This window comes from Sarcophilus harrisii, chromosome 2 (genome assembly GCF_902635505.1).
Source record: "Sarcophilus harrisii chromosome 2, mSarHar1.11, whole genome shotgun sequence".
Classification (NCBI taxonomy): Eukaryota; Metazoa; Chordata; class Mammalia; order Dasyuromorphia; family Dasyuridae; genus Sarcophilus; species Sarcophilus harrisii.
The window spans coordinates 196,438,970-196,459,225 of record NC_045427.1 but is presented as its reverse complement, the minus strand read 5'-3'; the positions used below and the strand labels follow the sequence as shown (position 1 = coordinate 196,459,225).

Sequence of the window (20,256 nt, the reverse complement as noted above, 5' to 3'; positions counted from 1 at the left end):
GGCAAAAATATTGGGAATACTGGGAGAAAATTACTTTTATCTCTTCACATTTGGAATAGAAGCGAGTAAAGCCAGACATAATCAGGCAAGTAATCTAAGTTGGGAAAATACCTATTTAAAAAGTAAGGAGATTTCAGAAAGCAAAGAAAAGTTGGACTAAAATTCCCCAGAAATCAATCCAGACTGAAGATAAGTTTTTGAGAGCAAAATTCCAAAGAAGAAACGAAATTATTTACATTAGGAAGGAAAGAGAGGTTGTATAAAAATACCAATGTGAATGGACAGGGAAGTCATTAGCCTGTTTAAACTAGAGGCTAAGAGCCCTCCTGTCATTATTACTACTGCTAGAGCCCATGAGCTCAGGAGTTCTGAGCCAATTGGATATCCTCCCTAATTAATAGTGTGAGGCCTTGAGCATGGGCCCACCAGGATGCCTAAGGAGGGACCAACCAATCCAAAAGAGAAAAGTGGAACAGGTCAAAGCTCCAGAGACAGTTAGCCGTGGGATGAGTACCTCTTTCCTACCAATCCCTCCTTGCCCAGTGCCTCTGCATTTCTAGCAGGGGAGATAGGAAGATCTAATCTAAAAAAAAAAAAAAGACACCAAAAAGTATGAAATCAAGGGCAAGTCATGGAAGATGAATACAATAGTAGATTCTTGTCAAAAGGTATCAGTAGTTTTAAAGCATGGAATGAGCTGAGGCTGGTGAAACATGCTGGGGAAAACAATAAAGTGGGTTTTTTTGTTTTAGCTATATTACAGAAAAAAGTATGATCAAATAAAAAATAGCACATACTAAGTGATGTTAGAGAGAAGATATAAAAACTCAAGTCTTTCTTTTGCTTCAATTTCTCTTCCAAAGAAAATTATCTTCCGGTGGAAAGTGTTAAGCCCTGTTAAGGGATACTCTGAACTTGCCTTTTTGAGTCCCAGAAACACTGGACCCAGAACAAAAAAAGAAGTTCATAGGAACATAGGGAGTTCATAGGAACAAAGGGACATTGAGGGCCATCTGGTCTAATACCTTCATTTTATAGTTGAGGAAACTGAGTTTGAGAGTGGTTAAGCACTTTGCTAAAGGTCAAACACAATGTAAATGGGAGAGCTGCCATTTGAACCCAGGCATGGGATACCAAATCCATCCCTCTTTTCACATTTCCAAAGAGAGAGTAAGAGAGTATGTAGCTGCCTTTGCTGAGCTCAGAGTACCTGCCTTGAGGAAAAAAAAATACTTGTGTACTGCAAGAATGATCAGAGTGAAAGAGTAGAAATAAAGAGAAAGGCATAAAGTCTGCAAACTCTAAGGTATTGACTTCTAATTTAACCTTGATTCCTGGCAGATTTCTAGGACATATTATCAGGATAGCTAGAAAAACTAGGAAAGGAAATGAGAATCACAAAAGAGCCAGATGGCTTCAAGAATTGGTCATGTTAAACTAACCTCATTCTCTCTTTTGACAGGATTATTGAACTATTGGATCAGGAGACTACTACAGATATAGTTTATCTAGATTTTAGTACAACATTTAGCAAATGTCTCATGATTTTCTAGAAAATTTTGTAAAATGTAGGCTAGGTCATCCAGGTTTTACAACCTATAAAAGCTTAAAACTGAACTGAGATTTTTGGTACATCTATTAGGTAGATTTCAAACAAATGAAATTTCTGGACCAAAGAAGATTGGTGATAATTTAGTGTGAGCTTGGAAGGAAGTCTTTAGTGGCTAGACTATCCCAGGGAACTTTGTTGGGCTTTGTGTTATTTAATGTTTTCGTTAATGTCTTAGGAAAAAAAACATAACACATTTGCAATTTGCAGCTCACAAAAGTTGTAAAGGTTAGATAATATACTAGATGACAGAGTCAGGACTCAAAAAAGTCTTTGTAGGTGAGAATATCAATTAATTTAATAAGATGGAATTAATAAATATAGTCTTAACACTTGGATTTTTAAAAATTAGCTTCATAAATATAAGGACAGTGGTATGGCCAACTAGCAGTTTGTCTGAAAACAATTAGTGGGTCCTACTGGACTAGAATCATGGCATAGCACAAGGATGCTGGACTAAGAAGGCTAGAAACTAGAAGACAAAATGTTTAGGATTAGGGTAATCATTTATTGCAGTAGTCTCAAACAGGAACAGATCTATTCAGACCACATTTAAAAAACATTTTTATTTAAAGTTTTAAGTTTCAAATTTTATACTCCTCTCCCTCCCTTCCCCTGCTCTGAAATGGTAAGCAATCAGATATAGGTTATATATAATTACACATACATACAGTTATGTATAACATTTCCATATTAGTCATTTTGTACAAGAAGACTCCAATAAAAGGGGGGAAATTAAAGCAAGGGAAAAGCAGCATGCTTCAGTCTGTATTCAAACACTATTAATTCTTCTCCAGAGGCAGAGAGTATGCTTCATTAGTCCTTTGTATTTGTCTTGGAAAATTTTATTGCTGAGAATAGCTGTCATTCACAATTCTTAATCAAACAATATTGCTGTAATTGTGTACAGCATTCGCCTGGTTCTGTCCACTTCACTGTTTATCAGTTCATGTAAATCTTTCCAGGTTTTTTCTGAAATCATCCTGCATGTCATTTCTTATAGTACAATAATATTCCATTACAATCATGTACCACAGTTTGTTTAGTCATTCTCCAATTGATGGGTATTCCTTTTATTTGCAATTCTTAGCCACACAAAAAGAACTGCTATAAATATTTTAATACAAATAGGTCCTTTCCCCTTTTTGGATCTCCCTGGGTTATCGACCTAGCTGGTTCAAAAGGATACATACATACTTTTGTGTCCCATTGATAGGTCACTATGCTAAGCAGTTAGGGATATAAAGAAAAGCAAAAAACAATTTCAGCTCACAAAGAACTCACAATCCAATGAGGGAGGCAACATGCAATCAGCTGTGTAAAACAATATACACACTGGATAAATTGGAGCTAATTAATAGAAGGAAGACATTAGCATTAACAGGAATGAGAAGGCTTCTTACAGAAGGTGGGATTTTAGTTGGGACCTGAAGGAAACCCAGGAAGACTAAGATGAGGAGGGAGAAATTTTCAAACATGGCAAACAGTTGAAGAAATTACTTGGATTTGGGAGATGGAGTGAAAGTTTGTGTAGAGGAATAAGATGTAATAAGACAAGGAAATTAGGAGGGGGTCAGAGTACTTTGTAGACTTCAAAGTGCTATATAAATGTCAGTTATTATTGTCATTATTATTAGCTTAGAGACATTATGAAAGAGTATGGAAGCATGTGTGTTTTTCTGAATTTGAGAAATAAAACAAGCATTTCCATAACATCGTAGAATAGGAAAACAAAAATGATTGCCCATTAAACTGCAAATCTAATGTGTAAAGTTGCTGTTCCTTTTAAGTATATATTAAAATTATCATGTAAGCTTATTTTTTGTTTTTCTTCTTCCCTCTTTCTTACCTCTCTCAAGATGGCTACCATTAAATATAAATTTGTGTATATAAACATATATTTATATATATATATACATATTTACACATACATATATATGCATATATATAAAATCATTCTATACATATTTCTATTTATCTGTTCTTTCCCTGGATACAGATAGCATCTTCCTTCATGGTCCAGAAATTTTAGAAAACCTTGGTTCAAATCTCTGTTTTGCTACTACCCTGATACAATCATGGACAAGTCAGTTCAAATTTCTGTTCCTCAGTTTCATCTTCTATAAATGAAGGGTTTGGATGGTGCATTAGGATGACTATAACACTTTTGTATAAATTATTTACATTCCTAGAAAAGAGACATATTCAACAAAAGAATCTGAAGATGAAGAAAAAAAAGCTTGAGGGGGTTTGGCATAGAAGAGAAACATTTTTATATATATATATATATATATATATATATATATATATATATATATATATATATATATATAAAATATTCTTTCTTCCTCTTTCACCAGATGGAAGGTAGAGACAATGCAATTTAAACCTGGTAGAGACAATGCAATTTAAACCTAGGAGACTAATGGCTACTGGATAGAACAAGACAAGGCACTCATATGTTTAGAATGATTAAAGAGGAAGCCTGCCAGGAGCCTTGCTGAGACTTTATACATTTCCTGCAAGTCTATGACGGAAGTCAAATGCAAATGTGGGGCAAGCTTTGAAGCAAAGCATCTCCAATTCCATGTGCATAGTGTTAAGTCTTGAATAGAAGAAGAAATAGCGTGGTTTAAACACACATGCACACAAATACATGTCTGCCCATCTCATGCCAGTACAATGGAATGATCAATGGACTCTGAGTTGAAATTTTTTGATTTTAATATTTAGTTGAATATTATTAATGCAATATACTAATGTATATTAGTTAATATTTAGCCAATGTAATTAATTAGCTAATTAGTAATATGATTGATGATGATGTGAATGTTAATATAATAAAAAACAATTATATTTAAAAAGTTAACCTTTTTTTTCACATCTTGAGCTTCAAATTCTCTCCCCCCACTTTGAGAAGGCAAGCCATTTTACATAGTTTATACAGATGTAGTCATACAAACCACATATCCATGTAATCATGCTGTAAAGGAAAACTCAAACCAAAAAACAAGCCAAAACAAGAAAAATAAAGAAAATAAACAAAGAGAATTCTTCAATCTTCATTCAGGCTCCACCAGTTCTTTCTCTGGATATAGACAGAATCTTTCATCACAAGTCCAAGAGATATTTCTAAAGCTAAGATTTGATCATTCCCTTCTTAAATAAAAAACTAACAAAAATAACTCCTTCCTGCTTCTACATATAAACTCCACTATCCATCTTCAAAACTCTTCTTGACTCGACTTTCCCATCCAACAATAATGGCCATCTGTACACACAAAGATTCTGGACTTGCCCTGGCTAGCTGTTTCCTTGCTGTCCAGCATGATTTCCCTCCTCTACCTCTTGGAATACCTTATTAATTTTTATTTAAGATTTAACTCAAGCTCACTTTCCCCATGAAGGTCTCTCCAACTGCTAGGTCATTCTATCCCAAAACTTATTGGTATTTATTTGGGTTAAGGACCCATGCCTTCATTGGTATGGGAAACTTCCAATTGATGTTCTTTTCTTTTCTTTTCATTTTTAAACCAATTTAGACCATCATTTTCTTTGTAATTGATCTAGATTTGCCAAGAATTCTAAGAGGGTAAGGGATAGGTCAGGATTACACAGCTATTCTGTATTAAGGGGACTCAAACCCAGGTGTTGTCAGCTTTGAGGCTAAGTCTCTATTTACTTCATTTTTAATTTATCCTGAATAAATTTATATGTGTACATAGCATCTTTCCTATTAGAATGTAAGGAGTTTAAGGGTTTTACTTTTATCATTGTAGTCCTGGCACCTTGGTAGTTTATTGATCGATTATAGGATTATAGATTTAGAACAGAAACTGAGACACTATCTCCTCCAGATAAAGAAACTGAAGTACCTTGGTGTGTGGTGTCTTGTTCAAAGTCACACAGATTATAAGTATTTGCACTTATAATATTCAAATCCACCTTTTAACCCTACTCCAAATCCAGTATACCATGATGCTTCTGATTGATTTTTTTAAATTACCATTTATTATATAAAATATTGATCATTAATATTGTCAATTAAACAGGAAACGTCTCATAAAATATCTCAACTTCTCAGTTACTATTTCTAAGATTGTTTTGTGTAACTTTTCATTCTTTTTTACTTTTCTTCTTACTAATCAAAATTAGTGTTATTTTCTTCTTTGGATCCTTTTTTCACTCTGCATTATTTCATAAAGGCCTTTTTATATTTTTATATATTGTTCATATTTGACAATCTCAATTTCATTATAGTGTCCCTTTAAATGTATTTTGCCCAAATATATTCAACCATTGTTGGATATTTAGGCTCTTCCAGGTATTTTTTTTCCCATTTTCCATTGCAGGGCTAATATGAAATTCCTTAAACAGATAGTGCCTTTGTTATTTTTGATAACATTTTCAAAGTATCTGCTCAATGGAATAAATGGGTCAGAGGGTATGATTATGTTTGTAATTCTCTGCATATTGCCAGACTGTCCTTCAAAAAGGAGATTTTGAAAGTTTGTGATTCCATCAGCAATGAATGAGTGCAGCTTTTCTCTACAGCCCTGCCAACAGAATTTTGTTACTTTTTAAAAAATTATTTTCTGGTAGTTTGATGATTATGAGGTGATACCTCAGTGACGTGTTTGACTTTCATCTCATTCATGATTTTCAGTTCTCATTAATCGGGTTAAACCAGATATTGATTTTATTAACCCCTCATTATAACAGAATTGCCATCCTAACTTTGAAGAATGATAATGAAATAACATATGCTCAATTATAGCGTAATTTGAGCTTCAATTTGAGCATAATACCTAGGCCCAATAGAATTTGACCTTTCTTTAGTAATTCTCAGAGCTCTTTCAGGTCTTGGAGTCTTACTGTTATCATCCTGAACATTAATTCTTATGATAGAAGTCTGTAAAGAGTATTCTGATGTGAGCTTTCTAGATGTCTAGGTTCTTTCTATTTTGGCAGATAGGACTTCATCCTAATAATTTTATTATATATCCACAGTAATATATATATATATGTGTGTGTGTGTGTGTGTGTGTGTGTGTATGCATGTATATGTAACATATGTGTGTGTGTGTGTGCATGTGTATGTGTGTTAAAGTGTTAAAGACCAGGACTATGTAACTGGGGAAGTTTAACATGAAGATTTGAAAGATGTGGAGGGTGCTCTGACACAGTAGAGATATTAGACATGGTCTATGTAGAAATACAAGGAATGGACTGTAAAATATTGGAGCTGGAATGGATCTTGGAAACCATCCTGTTCAAGGGATCTTAATCATTTTGTGTCATAAAGCCTTTTGGTAATCTGGTGAAGCCTATAATGAGCTTCTCAGAATTATGTTGGGGTTTTTAAGTGCATAAAATAAAATATAAAGAAAACCAATTATGATGAAAAGAACAATAGTGAGGAAACTAATTATATTGAAATATAGTTATCAAAAAAAGTTCATGGATCCCAGGTTAAGAATCCTGAAGTAGTTCAATTATTTTAAAAGTTTATTCCTTTAAAAAATTAATATATTTAGGCTTCTCATAATTATGTTTTTAAGTGTATAAAATAAAACACAAAGAAAACCAATTATATTGAAAGGAATAATATAAAATACTAAGGAAACCAATTCTATTGAAATAGTTATTTTAAAAAAAGTTCATAGACCTCAGGTAAAGAATCCTTGATATAGTCCAATCCCTTTTATACTTTCTTTTTAAAAATTAATATATTTATTGATATCTTATTTTTATATCACCTTCATTTATGAATCCTATTTCCCTTACTTAGTGACTTATTTAAATAAAATAAACTTTTATTAAAAAAAAAAACACTATGTTCCAGACACTGTTTTAAGCACTCTATGTTATCTCATGGGATCTGCCCAGCACCTCTGTAAGACAGGTGCATTTTGCAGATGAGGAAACTGAGATGAACGGAGATGGTGATTTGTCCATCTGGTAAGTGTCTGAGCCCAGAGTTGAACTCCGGTCTTTCTGTCTTCACACCTGGCACTCCATCCACTGCACCACTTAGCTGAATGAATGAATATTGTTTCTTTTCTCTCCCCAGATGTGCAACTTTGCACTATGGTCCCAACCTTCCTCCAACCAGCATCATCATCACCTTCCACAATGAAGCCAGGTCTACCCTTCTAAGAACCATCCGGAGGTAAGACATTCATTTAGTCAGTCAGGAGTTATTTATTGATTACCTCCTATGTATTCCATATTGTGATAGGTACAATGGGGATATAGAACCATAAGCCCTAATTTCTGCCCCCAGAGATACTATCATCTTATCAGAAAAATGTAAGTTCCCAACCATACCTTACCCCCAAATCTGGGCCATGAGGGGGAAGGAGAAACACAGGCTTCTTTCTTGTACTGCCTCCATGCAAAGCCCTCTGTGCTGATTTTTTCTTACGGTTCAGGAAGGATGGATATTTGTCCTCCTTCACCTGAAGGAGAAAAATTAAGAAACAATTACAGAGTTAAAGACATTCCCTTCATTAAGGCTTCCCCTCCAGAAACCTTTTAAAGAGATCAGACACCATCTGATCTTTGTCACAGATCATAAAACCCCAGAGTTTAAAAGGACTTCCTGTCTGAAAAAAGGAAGCCCTTCATCCCCACAACGACTTGAAAGCCTCCAGTGAGGGGGAACCCACTACCTCTCCACAGAATCCATTCTGCTTTGGGAGTATTCTCATTGCTGAGAAGCATTTCCTTTGTGCCTCCTCCCGCTATGTAGAACAAGACAAAAGGCTTCTTTTCTCTAGCTAAACATTCCTGTCCCTTCAGTGTAATTTCTTTACAATTCTGGGGCCTTGCTGAAAGAGACCCATAAAGCTATATTCGCACTCCCCGATAAATGGCTATTTGCTAAGACAAAAAAGGTCAAGGTCTCCATCCAGGGCCATCTCCATCCTTTATCTCTGTCTGGTCCTTGAGCCCAGATGGCTCTGGAGAGGAAAGTGAGACAGGTGACTTTGCACAGCCTCCTTCACTTAGATCCATTTCACTTGTATGTCCAGGTTAACAAATGGGGAGTGTTCACCAATAAGAAGCCTCACCATCCCAGCTCAAAGTGCCCAGGCACTTGCATCTTACTGCAAAGTAAAACAATCTTTTCTCTCCCTATTACATTACGCTGCAGACTAATACTGATTTTCAGGTCACTAAAATTCCCCGATTGGCCTGATAGAGGGGTTCAATGCCTGCCCCCAAAATAGACAATTCACTTTTGTCCCTTGTTTGCTGATTCCATTAAGCCTTTGAGCTTGAGGAGCCTCATTACTCCAGGACTCAAGGTAAAAAGCTAGGTCACCATGATTATCCCTTCCACTGAGCCTCTTCATGTCAGAATTAAACTTGAGATAGTTTTCAACATCTATAGTATGAGGGATAAAGCAGAAAAACTCTACAAAATAAACATTTTACTGAGTATAGTAGAACTATCCAATGCTAAAATTAATTGCACACATTAATTTGGGGCCTGCTATGTACTAAACATGTGGCACTCAATGGTGATACCAAAAAAAAAAAAAGCAAATAGTCCATAATAAGCTCATATTCTAACAGTACTTCTATAGGTATGAACAAAGCACAGAGAAAGTAGATACAAGGAAAAACTGGAGGGCAAAACATTAGCATCTGGGGGTGTCTGGAAAGGGTTCACAGGAAATGACTGTCCAGTTCCATCTTGCAAGAAGCAGAGGGGAATAAGGAGGGAGTTCCAGAAATGAGGGATACCTGTGCAAAATCATTGAGTCAGCTTGCGGTGTGAAGAACAAGTAAAGGCAGCATGATATAGTAGAGCTAGTCACTTAACTCAATTGCCTCAAAAAAAATCCCCTCACCACAAAAAGAAGAAATTTGCCTGGAGCCACATAGTAAGAATGTGGGACTTGAATTCAGGACTTCCTGTCTCCAGATCCAATCTTCTATCCAAGTCCCACCTGGATATCTACAGTAGGGTGACCATTTGTGCTTGGAATCAGGAACACCTGGATTCAGATCCTGACTGATATTTACCAGCTGAGTAATCATGAACAAGTCACTGAATCCCACTAATGGTCAGTTTCCTTATCTGTAAAATGAAGGCGTTAGACTGGATGACCTCCGAGACGTCTCTTTTAGCTCTCTCTATCTATTATTCCATAAGCAGCTGGCGTACCTGAACTGCACTGGTTCTTATTTGAGGAGCCCACCAAAAGACCAGTCTAGATATAAACTTTTCCCTCCCCCATTTCCTGGCAGGCCTGGGAGCCTGGAAGCTTGCCATCATGTTTCAGGGGGTAGATGACATTTGTGCCCCGCCATTTAGAAGTTTAGACAACTCCATGAGAAGCATTGTTATGCAGGGGGCCTCTCAAAGAGATGATCTTGACCTTCTCTAGGCATGAATCAGGCTGATCCTGCCCATGATGGGGCGTTTAGACTAGCTCAGCAGTAACCTAAGCCGGCTGCTTTACTTTGACACATGCTGTCAGCATAGACTGAGATTTATAATACCCCATTAGAGCCAGGCCCTTGTTGAGAAAGAAAAATGCATCACTTATTTGGTCACTTGGCAAGACAAATTAATCCCCAGTCCCACAGGGAAAACAAGATTAAATTCAGGTCAAAGAGAGTGTATCAAGTATGGGGAATCTTCAAGCAACCCAGTCATCTAACCATGGAATCAATGTCTCTCCTTTCCCCCCAGGTAGGTGTAATAGTGGACAAAGTGTCTGCAGAAAACACCATGAATGTCAGGAACTGGGGAAAGAGAAACCATCCCCAAGAATCTAGTTTCTTTTTAAAATTAATTTAAGCACCAAGCTTTGTCCTAATGAAAAGATGAGAGAATAGTTCCTTCTTTACAAATAGGGAACAATGGGTATGGAATATTACATGTACCATTAGACTGAGTTGATGGTTTGGTTAGTTTTACAAAATTGGCTTTCCCTTCCTGTTTTTAAAATTATTTGTTTGAATTGCTCTCAGCTTAGGATAAAAAAGAAATATATTTGAAAATGGAGATGATTTTAAAATGGAAATGATATAAATAAATAAAACAAAATAAAATAATCTTTTAAAAATTAAAATTAACATAAGCCAACAGATTAGCCAGAAATAAACTAAAACAGAAAAATAGGGATTGAATGATCACCCTTGGGTGATGAATTTTTTTTGCAATTTTTAAAAAAATATTTTGTATTTAAAAAACATATGCCTGGGTAATTTTTTCTAACTCTGACCCTTGCAAAACCTTCTGTTCCAAATTTTCCTCTCCTTCCCCTCATTCCCTCCCCTAGTTGGCAGGTAGTTTAATACATGTTAAGTATGTTAAAGTATATGTTAAGTCCAATATATGTATACATATTTATACAGTTATCTTGCTGTACAAGAAAAATCCAATATAGAAAGACAGAAATCCTGAGAAGGAAAACAAAAATGCAAGCAAACAATGACAGAAAAAATGAAAATGCTATGTTTTGGGTGATGAACTTAAAGAGTACTTAATGTATTCTTTTAGCATAGCTCATTAGTGGCTTAGAATCTATTTAATAAAATTAATTAGTTAAAACATAAAGGTATCACATAGTTGTGTGAGCTCTTTCTCTGCCCCACTAAAATAGCTAGAGTGGCTCTATATTGGTGTCCCAGGATCTCTGCCTTGTAGCCATAAGGTACAGTCTTATTCTCCCCGCAGCTCCCTAATCCATATAGCAATTCCTAGGAGGCAGTGATCTGGATTCAAGTCTAAGTGATCTGGATTCAAGTCTCAGACTACTATTATTTGTTTAATCTTGAACAAATCACTTAACCAGTCTTGACCTCAGTTTCTTTATCAATACAGTGAGGGAGATGGACTAGAAAGGACTTCAAGTCTTTTAAATGCTACATCATTAAGATATAGAATACTATTGAGATTAGTGTAAACATCCTGTCCAGAAGGTAAGAACAGAAGGAGGTCATTTGACTAGGTTTTGAGTGTTAGCTTGAAGATTGGGCAAAAGAATTGATAAGATTTTAAAAATTGTCATTAAGGTCCTAGTGACAGCCAAGGAAGAAGATACCCTGGCTAATATGAAATACCTGTTTGGTTTAGTTACCAGGTGGATATTTAACCTGAAAAGACTTAGCATCAGGTTACCATACTTTAGAGCCACCCTTTCACTTCTTTTTTCAGTCTACATTCACCCAGACAGAAATCTGACATCACAAATAATAACCCTTCTGAACCTCAGTTTCCACATTTCTGAATTTTTCTGTTCTAACATTTCGTCCATCATAATTCAATTTTCCCTAAGATTTTTATTGGGAGGACAGAGGGAGTAATGGACAAAAATAATGAGAATATGAGTGGGGGAGGGAGCCCACTTGGTGACTAGTGCCTGCTGTCAATAAATACATTGACATTCTGGTTTATAGATCAGAATCCTTTGAGTTGGATCTGTATATGACCTTTTTTTTTCCTAGGATATGAACCCTTCTGAGTAAGCAGAGAGTAGAATTTATAGACCTTCTACATTGAGGAATAAGAATGTAAACTAGAAGTAATTAACCCCAAGATTACCTGAAACTAGTTAACATGATGATCAAGACCATAATTACCATCTAGAGAACAAACCTTCATATGCATACATACATATCCTATGTGCAGATTTCTACACGCTATATATGTTGTACACATGTATATTGTATGTGCCTCATGTTATGCAGGTTTATTCATGGGTGCCTGTTCTGTGCATTAACGTGTGTATATGTGTACATATGTGTTGTATGTATTTATATATATGTATATACACATACATACATGCATATACATATCATCCTAGGAGCTTTGGTTTGCTGAATTTCCAACCTGGGCTGTTTTTATCCCTTAGGCAGCTCCTTCTGATACCAAACTTAGTGTTGACCCCAACTCATCTCATCCTGCTGAAGCTCAAACTCCTGAGCTCAAGAAATCTGCCAGTTGCAGCTTCCCTAGACACTGAGATTGTAGACATGGGTTACCACATCCAACTTGCAATCATAGTTTTGTCCCTTTTCCTCTTAATTTTGGGAATTAGTGTAGCTCTAGTGAAGCAAGTACTGGACCCTGATTCAAAAGATCTCAGTTTGAATGATACTGACTTTAAGCTGTGAGATCATAGGCAAGTCTCTTTAATTTCTATGGGCTTCAGTTTCCTCATCTGTAAGATAAGGATATACTAGTGGTATAGATTAAAAAGCATCATCATCATTATCATCACCTCAAAGAACAAAATCAGTCAAGTGGAGGGGAGAAGAACTTCCTGCTATCAAAAACATGCATGTCAGATTTCAGTTAATTACTTGTGAAATGGAGAATTTAATTATTAAGCACAAATTTGCATTTTCTTGTTCTTTAAAGACAAAAAATATTTGCATTTGAAGGTTCAATTGGGAAAATGCTTTGTAAATAAGAGTGTACATAAAATGCTAATTATTTTTATTGATATCAGAGAGCATACCAGTATTGGTCCCATCCAGCTATATATATGCACACATGCATCTGTGTACATATGTGTATATGTATATTGTTTATACATGCACTGCATATGTGTATACAAATGCACACATGCCCTTATGTGTACATGAGCATATGTACATACTTATATTCATGCATATATACATGTGTTTGTGTGTGTGTGTGTGTGTTTATGATGAGGGGAATAGAATTAACAACTGGGAAAGTCAAGAAAGACTTCTTGAAAGAGGTAAAATTTGAGCTGAGCCTTGAAAGAAGCATAAGTTAAATAAAGGAATCAGAAACTTAGCAGATTATAGTGAATAAATAGACTACAACACTTGGAATTAGGAGAATATGGAATCGAGTCCTTCCTCTGATACATGCTAGCTATGTGATACAGGGAGAGCCACTCACTCAATTTCCTCAATAGATATAATCATACATATCCCGAATTTATTTACCTGCAAAAACTGTACCTCCATTAGACTATGAGCTCCTCAAGTACAAGGACTTTTGCTTTTTATATATATATATCTTCAGTGTTTAGCAGAGTGTCTGACTCATAGTAGGTTCTTAATAAGTATTTATTAATTAATTGATCTATATTCTTAGTGCTTGATAAATAAGGGGTACTTAATCAAAGCTTCTTGAATGATTGATTATGCAAGGAAGCGCAAAAGGCGCAGGTAACAACTTCCATAGATGGAGATGGCTCATAATTGGGGGGAACTTCTCTCTAGCTATCCTTAAGGTCTTGCCACTGGAGCCATTCTGGGAATTCCAGATGAAAATGTTCCACATTCTCCTTTGTTATTATTTTGGGGTTTCCAAGACCTAGGCCAGCTCCCAGCCATTCTGGGCCCTCTGCATGCATTTTCAGGCAATTTGAAAGAGATTATGGAATGTCAGAGCAGTACACTGGAGACCCTCTTGTCTAGCCTGCTGCACTTTACACCTGAGAAGGCTGAGACCCAGAGAGAAGGAGGCAGCTGCCTTAGCAGCAGAAGTTGGACTGGAAACCAGGCCCGCTGACCCCCAAATCTCTGCTTTCCCCAGGCTTTTGCTGAAGTGCTGATTGTACTTTGAGCACCCAAACCTCCTGCCAGCCTAGGCATGTTTACCAGGACTGTAATGGAAGTTGGTTCTCTGCCCATACAAGACTTCTAAAGCCTTGGTCTGAATTCCTTAATCTCCTTTCCTTCCCCTTACCATTAGCCAGACCTTTGACCAAATGGCTACTGAGCCCAGATCAGTGTTTATTTCATTAAGAGAGTATTGATTGAATGCCTTCTGGTATGAGGAGTTTGGTAGAGCTCCAAAGGAAGTAGAGGGCACAGAGCTTGCTTCTGGGGAGCTTGCTGCCTACCTGTAAAAACAGCAAATAATCAATAATAAAAATAAGACTCTCCTTGGGAGGTACTGGTTACTATTATCTCATTTTACACATGAGAAAAGTAAGACTGAAAAAATAAAGTTACCAAGGATTTGTTGTTTCCCAGTCTTTGCACTTGTGCCCGACTCTTCATGATCCCTTTTTGGAGATTTCTGGGCAAAAAACTGTAGGAGTTTGCCATTTCCTTCTCCAGCTCATTTTACAGATGAGAAAACTGAGGCAAACAGGCTTAAGTGACTTGCCTGTGGTCAGGTAGTGTCTGAGGCCAGCTTTGAACTCAGAGAGATGATTCTTCCTGACTCCATGTCTAGCACTCCATCCACTGTCCCATCTTGCTGCTCCTCTGTGTGAGTGAGGCAGGATTAGAACCAGCTCTTTTTGACTCTCCATGCAGCATGGCTCCTCAACACGCAGCCAAATGAGGACTCTATCAGGCAGACTAAGAGATTTTGCTAGTGTAATAATATATATGTTATATACATAGTATTACAGACCCGTCTTTTTGCCAAGGATGAAAATAAGGATAAAGGAAATGGTGTCCAACTAAGTCAAAGGTCCTAGATTGAACACAAGTCCATGGCCATGTTAATATGTGTGTCAAAGAAATTCAGGGCATGGGGGGAAAGAAGCTTAGATTTGGGTAAGTCAGAGCTGGACCTTTAAAGAACTAAAAGATTTAGTGGAAAGAATGGTAGATGTGGGTCTTCATCTGGGAAGTCCAGCCAGGAGAATCACCATAAACAAAGAAATGGAGGTAGAAACTGAAGGAGGATCCTATTTCTAGATCTAGAATGGATCTCCAAAGCCATCTTGTCCAACCCCCTTATTTAACAGATCAGGAAATTAAGGCCTAGGGAGGTGGAATTATCTGCCTGTCATCACACAAGTAGTAAAATGTACTTAAGGATTTGAATTCCATTTCAGTGCCTTTCTACTACACAAGGCTAGCAGTTGGAGGAAGGGCAAGTCCAAGAAGGTGACCACTGTGATGAGAGGCCAAATGCCACTTAGTGGTGAATCATCAGCAGATGGTCTAGTTGTGAGAGCTTAATCCCATTTCTAGCTTTGACCCTTGGGATACCCAAGAAACCCAGTTCCCCATCCAAGGTCTCCTGAGCCCTCAGCCACTTTGCATGAGACCCTGCTGTTGCTCAAATTGTCCTGATTAAAAGAGCAAAAACAAGCCAGGTGTTAGCTGGAAATGGTATAATTAGCACTTAGTGCTGACAACTCTTTTTTTTAAACCTTGGACATTTTTTATTTGCTAATCATTTCTCAGTATGGTTGAGCTCTGAGCTCGCACACGATTTACCTTTTGATGTTCACATAAGAGAACTCTTGAATTTCAAAGAGCTGGCGGGGAGTTGAGGGAGTAAAATGCCGAAACTGCAGCTGTAATCAAACCTCATTATAGGTTATTCTTTAAGCAATTTTCCCCTCCCATTTTCCCTTTCTCTACCCTCCATAATTATAGGGTTGGCTATTGGGGGTGGTTGGATTCCCCCCATCCCCACTAGTGATCATGGTAAGGCTTCCTCCTCCATCCACCCTCCCTGGGGCCAATTTCACATGATGGCAACCTCTCACCCTTTCTTCTTTGAATTTGACGATGGGGCTTGCTTGGGTCTTTGTGGTGGGGTTCCATTCTCCACTTTGTATTAGTTGCCATGGTGAGAATTAATACTTCAAAAATAAAGGGGACTCCAAGAATAAAGTTCTCGTTATGGGCTGCTGACCACTCAGTTCAAAGAAGAGCTTTAAAAAAGGATGCTCTGGGAGGTAAGGAAGCAAGGATCTGAGCCCTACTCATTTCCCATCTTCCTCCTCCTGTTCATTTTGGGGCACATCCTGGAGTCAGCACCATGGTCAGGGAGCTACCATGTAGTGTGGATGGGTTTGCTCCAAGAGACTACTGATAACCTGAATCATCCTTTCTAGAGTACTTTCATTTGAGCTTTGTAGCCACCCTGCGTGATAGGTACTTCAGGTTTCCATATCATGCTAATTTTGCAAATAATAAAACTCAGACTGAGAGATCAGGTATCACTCAACTAACATGCTGAAAGCAAGACTTGAACCCATGACTTCTGACTTTACCTCTCTTAGCCACTGTGCCTTTGCTAGGCTCTCATAGCGTCCAGTATCTGCTGAATGTCATGATGGATGTTTCTGCATGTTCATTCACCTGGTCTGTTCAGAGTGTCTGTCTCTTCTTGAACCCCTAACAATGTTCTTTTTTTACTTCCCTTCATGCTAATATAATATCTATCTACTTTAGCATCTTTCTTGGCTCTTCCTTCCTTTTCTGCCTGCTGCCTATGATTCACCACTGTGTCCCTTGTTCCCTCTTCACCCACTTGCTTGGCAGCCCCTATCTATTCTCACAGCTTTTTCCTGCTGATTTCTTTCTGAAATATTCTCAAATGCATATGGTTTTATTAGCCACCTAGAAGCGTAAGTGAAGATTTTAATCCCATATTTACTGACACTTAACAAATTTTGTGAGATCTGGAGCAAATGACTTCACCTCTATTTCCCCATCTGTAAAATTTGGAATTGAAGTAGATTATTTCTAAGAACTCTTCTAGCTTTGATAGATTCTAGGATTCTATCTTGTGCAAAGGTAGCTCTTTCAAAATTACAGCATTATTGCATTCAACCTTCTTTCTAGACTTAGACTTCTTGCTACTTGTAATATCTTTCCATTTTGAACATCTAATAATCACCCAGAATAAAATATGTTTAAAATGTCTTTCAAAATCTCTTCCCTATCCTATCTTCCCAAACTTTAAAATATGTGTAAGCCCCTCAAGGGCAGGAATTATTTCTTTCTTTTTCCTTTTTTTGTCTTTGTATCCATAATACTGGGCAAAGTGACCAACATAAAGTAGGCAATTAATATATGCTTGTTAAGTTGTGGTGACCCTCTCTTACTTCTTCTATTACTATCATTGGCACTAGTTTTTCTCAGATTGATCTTATATTCCACCTTCTCTTTTGCCTCTATTACCAGTCTGGCTGATTCTTTCTTCGTAATATTTAAATCAGACAGCATTTGTTAAGTATCCCCTCCTCTTCCTGGCCTTGACAATGGACAATGACATCCCAAACAGTCCCAGTCATCCCAAAGTCATGCCTTTTGTCACCCCTCAATCCAGAATGATAATTTTGCACACTTAATGTCTCTGACCCCCTTTTCCTCCCTGGAATAACTGACATAATCTCAGCTTACCCTAACTCTTATGGAGAAGGTTGGTTCCTGTCTTTCTTAATTTTTGGCAGCATTTTGGTGTGATTTCAACTCCTCAAAAGATACATTAAAATATAACCTGATGGCAAAGAAATGGAAGTTGAAGAGATGCCCATTAATTGGGGAATAGCTGAACAAGTTGTGCTATATAATGTAATACTAGTGTTCTATGAGAAATGATGAGCAGGTAGATTTCAGAAAAACCTGGGAAGACTTATATGAAGTGATGTTAAGTGAAAAGAGCAGAACCAGGAGAGCATTGTACACAATAACAGCAACATTGTTTGGATGGTCAATTCAGAGAGACTTAGCTCTTCTCAGAAATTCAATGATCCAAGACATTTCCAAGGGACTTGTGAGGGGAAAATGCTAACCATATTCAAAGAAAAAACTGTAGAGTCTGAATCAGCTTGAAGCATATCATTTTCACTTTTTTATCTTTCTCATGGTTTTTTCCCTTTTGTTCTGAGTCTTCTTTCACAACATGACTAATGTGGAAATATGTTTAACATGATTGTACATGCATAGCAGGACTTATTAAGCTTTTCCCACTCATGACCCCTTTTCATCCAAGAAATTTTTACATGGCCCCATCTCAAATCTGAAGCAAGGTTGTTTCTGGCAGTGTTTGTGCATGTGTAATGCAAAATCCACATGTTGTGTGTTCAAAACCAAAGCTTTAATGAAGTCACACCATGCAACATGGGCAAATGCTACCCATTTATTTATTACACGTTTGAATAATTTCTGGTTATTGCATTCAGTTACTTTTTACTATTGTGAATTTTTTTGTGACCTCCACATTCAGTTAAAGGACCCCAGATGGGATTGCAACCCATAGTTTATTTTTTTCTTTTTTTTTATTATAGCTTTTTATTTACCAGATATATGCATGGGTAATTTTTCAGCATTGACAATTGCAAAACCTTTTGCTCCATTTTTTCCCCCTTCTTCTCCCCACCCCCTCCCCCAGATGGCAGGTAGACTAATACATGTGAAATATGTTAAAGTATATGTTAAATACAATATATGTATACATATCCATACGGTTATTTTGCTGCACAAAAAGAATCGCAACCCATAGTTTAAGAAGTTCTTGTATATCCTATATCAGATTGCTTGCTGTCTTGGGGAGGGAGGTGGAAAGAGAGGGAAGGAGAAAAATTTGGAGCTCCAAATCTTACAAAGATAAATGCTGAAAACTATCTTTATGTGTAATTGGATAAAAAACAATATTAAGTAAATAAATAAATAAATAAAATATAATCTTAAAGGTATTTAGATAGAGTAATCTTAAATATAAAACAAGGGCCAAAGGTATGGGTCCCCTTCTGTCAACTATTTCTTGAAAAATAAAGCTACCATTTTCCTATTTCCCACTCTGGGACACATCCAATCTCAATGCCAATACCTCCTTTCTCTAATAATGTGTGCTTCTGTTTGTCTTCCCATTTTTGCCATCAAAAGATGTAATGGTTTTTCCTCTCTCCATCTCACAGTGTGTCAAACCGAACTCCAGTGCATCTGGTCCATGAGATCATCTTAGTGGATGACTTCAGTGATGACCGTGAGTATTGACACTTCCTTTCTCTCCTATTTAGGTCTAAAGCATAGGAGTGGTGCTCAGTATTGCACTTGTTTCCAGGAGATCAGGATCTAAGTAACTGGAAGAATTTTCATCTGAATGAAAAAAGAAAATTGATCTTATGACTCTTTTAAAGCTCCTTTTTTGATCCTATGAACACAAGTCTAAGTGTGTGCCAGATGGTTTTATGGCAACTTGGTGTTGTAGGTAAAGCACTAAATTTGGTGTCAGGAAAATATGGGTTTTAATCTTGTTTCAGTTATATCTGTATGACCCTGGGCAAGCCACTATGAGCTTCTGTTTCCTTATTTGCAAAATGGGAATCTTAATAATACTTACCTCCTGGGGATGTTATGAGGTCATACAAGATAATGTATGAAAAGATACTTTGCAAATCTGAAAGCATTTTATAAATGTGAGCTATTACTACATAACTGGGCTTATTACTATGTGAGTCTGTGTGCTTGTTTGATTATGCATTTGCCAAGGATGCTTCTTTCTGTCTCTAACCTGAATTTCTGCTTCTGCCTGGACCATTTGCAGTAGCCTCTTAATTGGTCTCCCTGGTTTAAGTCTTTCCTTTTCCAATCTAAGTTTCTCTCTTTTCCAATCAATCCTCCACACAATAGACATAGTAATTTTCCTAAAGCACTAGTCTGACCTCACTCAACAAGCTCCAGCGGTTGCCTATTACCCTAGCAATAAATAGAGACTCCTGTGTTTGACATTCAAAATTTTTCACAACACAGCTACAACGTGCAAATATATATGTTTGTGTATAGTTACATATTTATATATTTACATATATGTTTGTGTGTATGTGTGTGTTATTGTCTAGTCATTGCTGTCACGTCTGATTCTTTGTGGCTTGTGGGGTTTTCTTTAGCAGAGATACTGCAGTGACTTACCATTTCTTTCCCCAGCTCATTTTTAG

The 20,256-nt window shown here is 36.9% G+C and overlaps 1 protein-coding gene across 1 annotated transcript in view; it reads left to right on the top strand.

Moving 5' to 3' along the window:
* GALNT14 (polypeptide N-acetylgalactosaminyltransferase 14) overlaps positions 1-20,256 on the top strand; it is a 313,597-nt gene that overhangs the window by 218,905 nt on the left and 74,436 nt on the right. The window contains exons 3-4 of the mRNA XM_031951227.1: positions 7,683-7,781; positions 19,237-19,304. Of these exons, the coding sequence (XP_031807087.1) occupies positions 7,683-7,781; positions 19,237-19,304 (167 nt within the window). The remainder of the gene's footprint in view (positions 1-7,682; positions 7,782-19,236; positions 19,305-20,256) is intronic.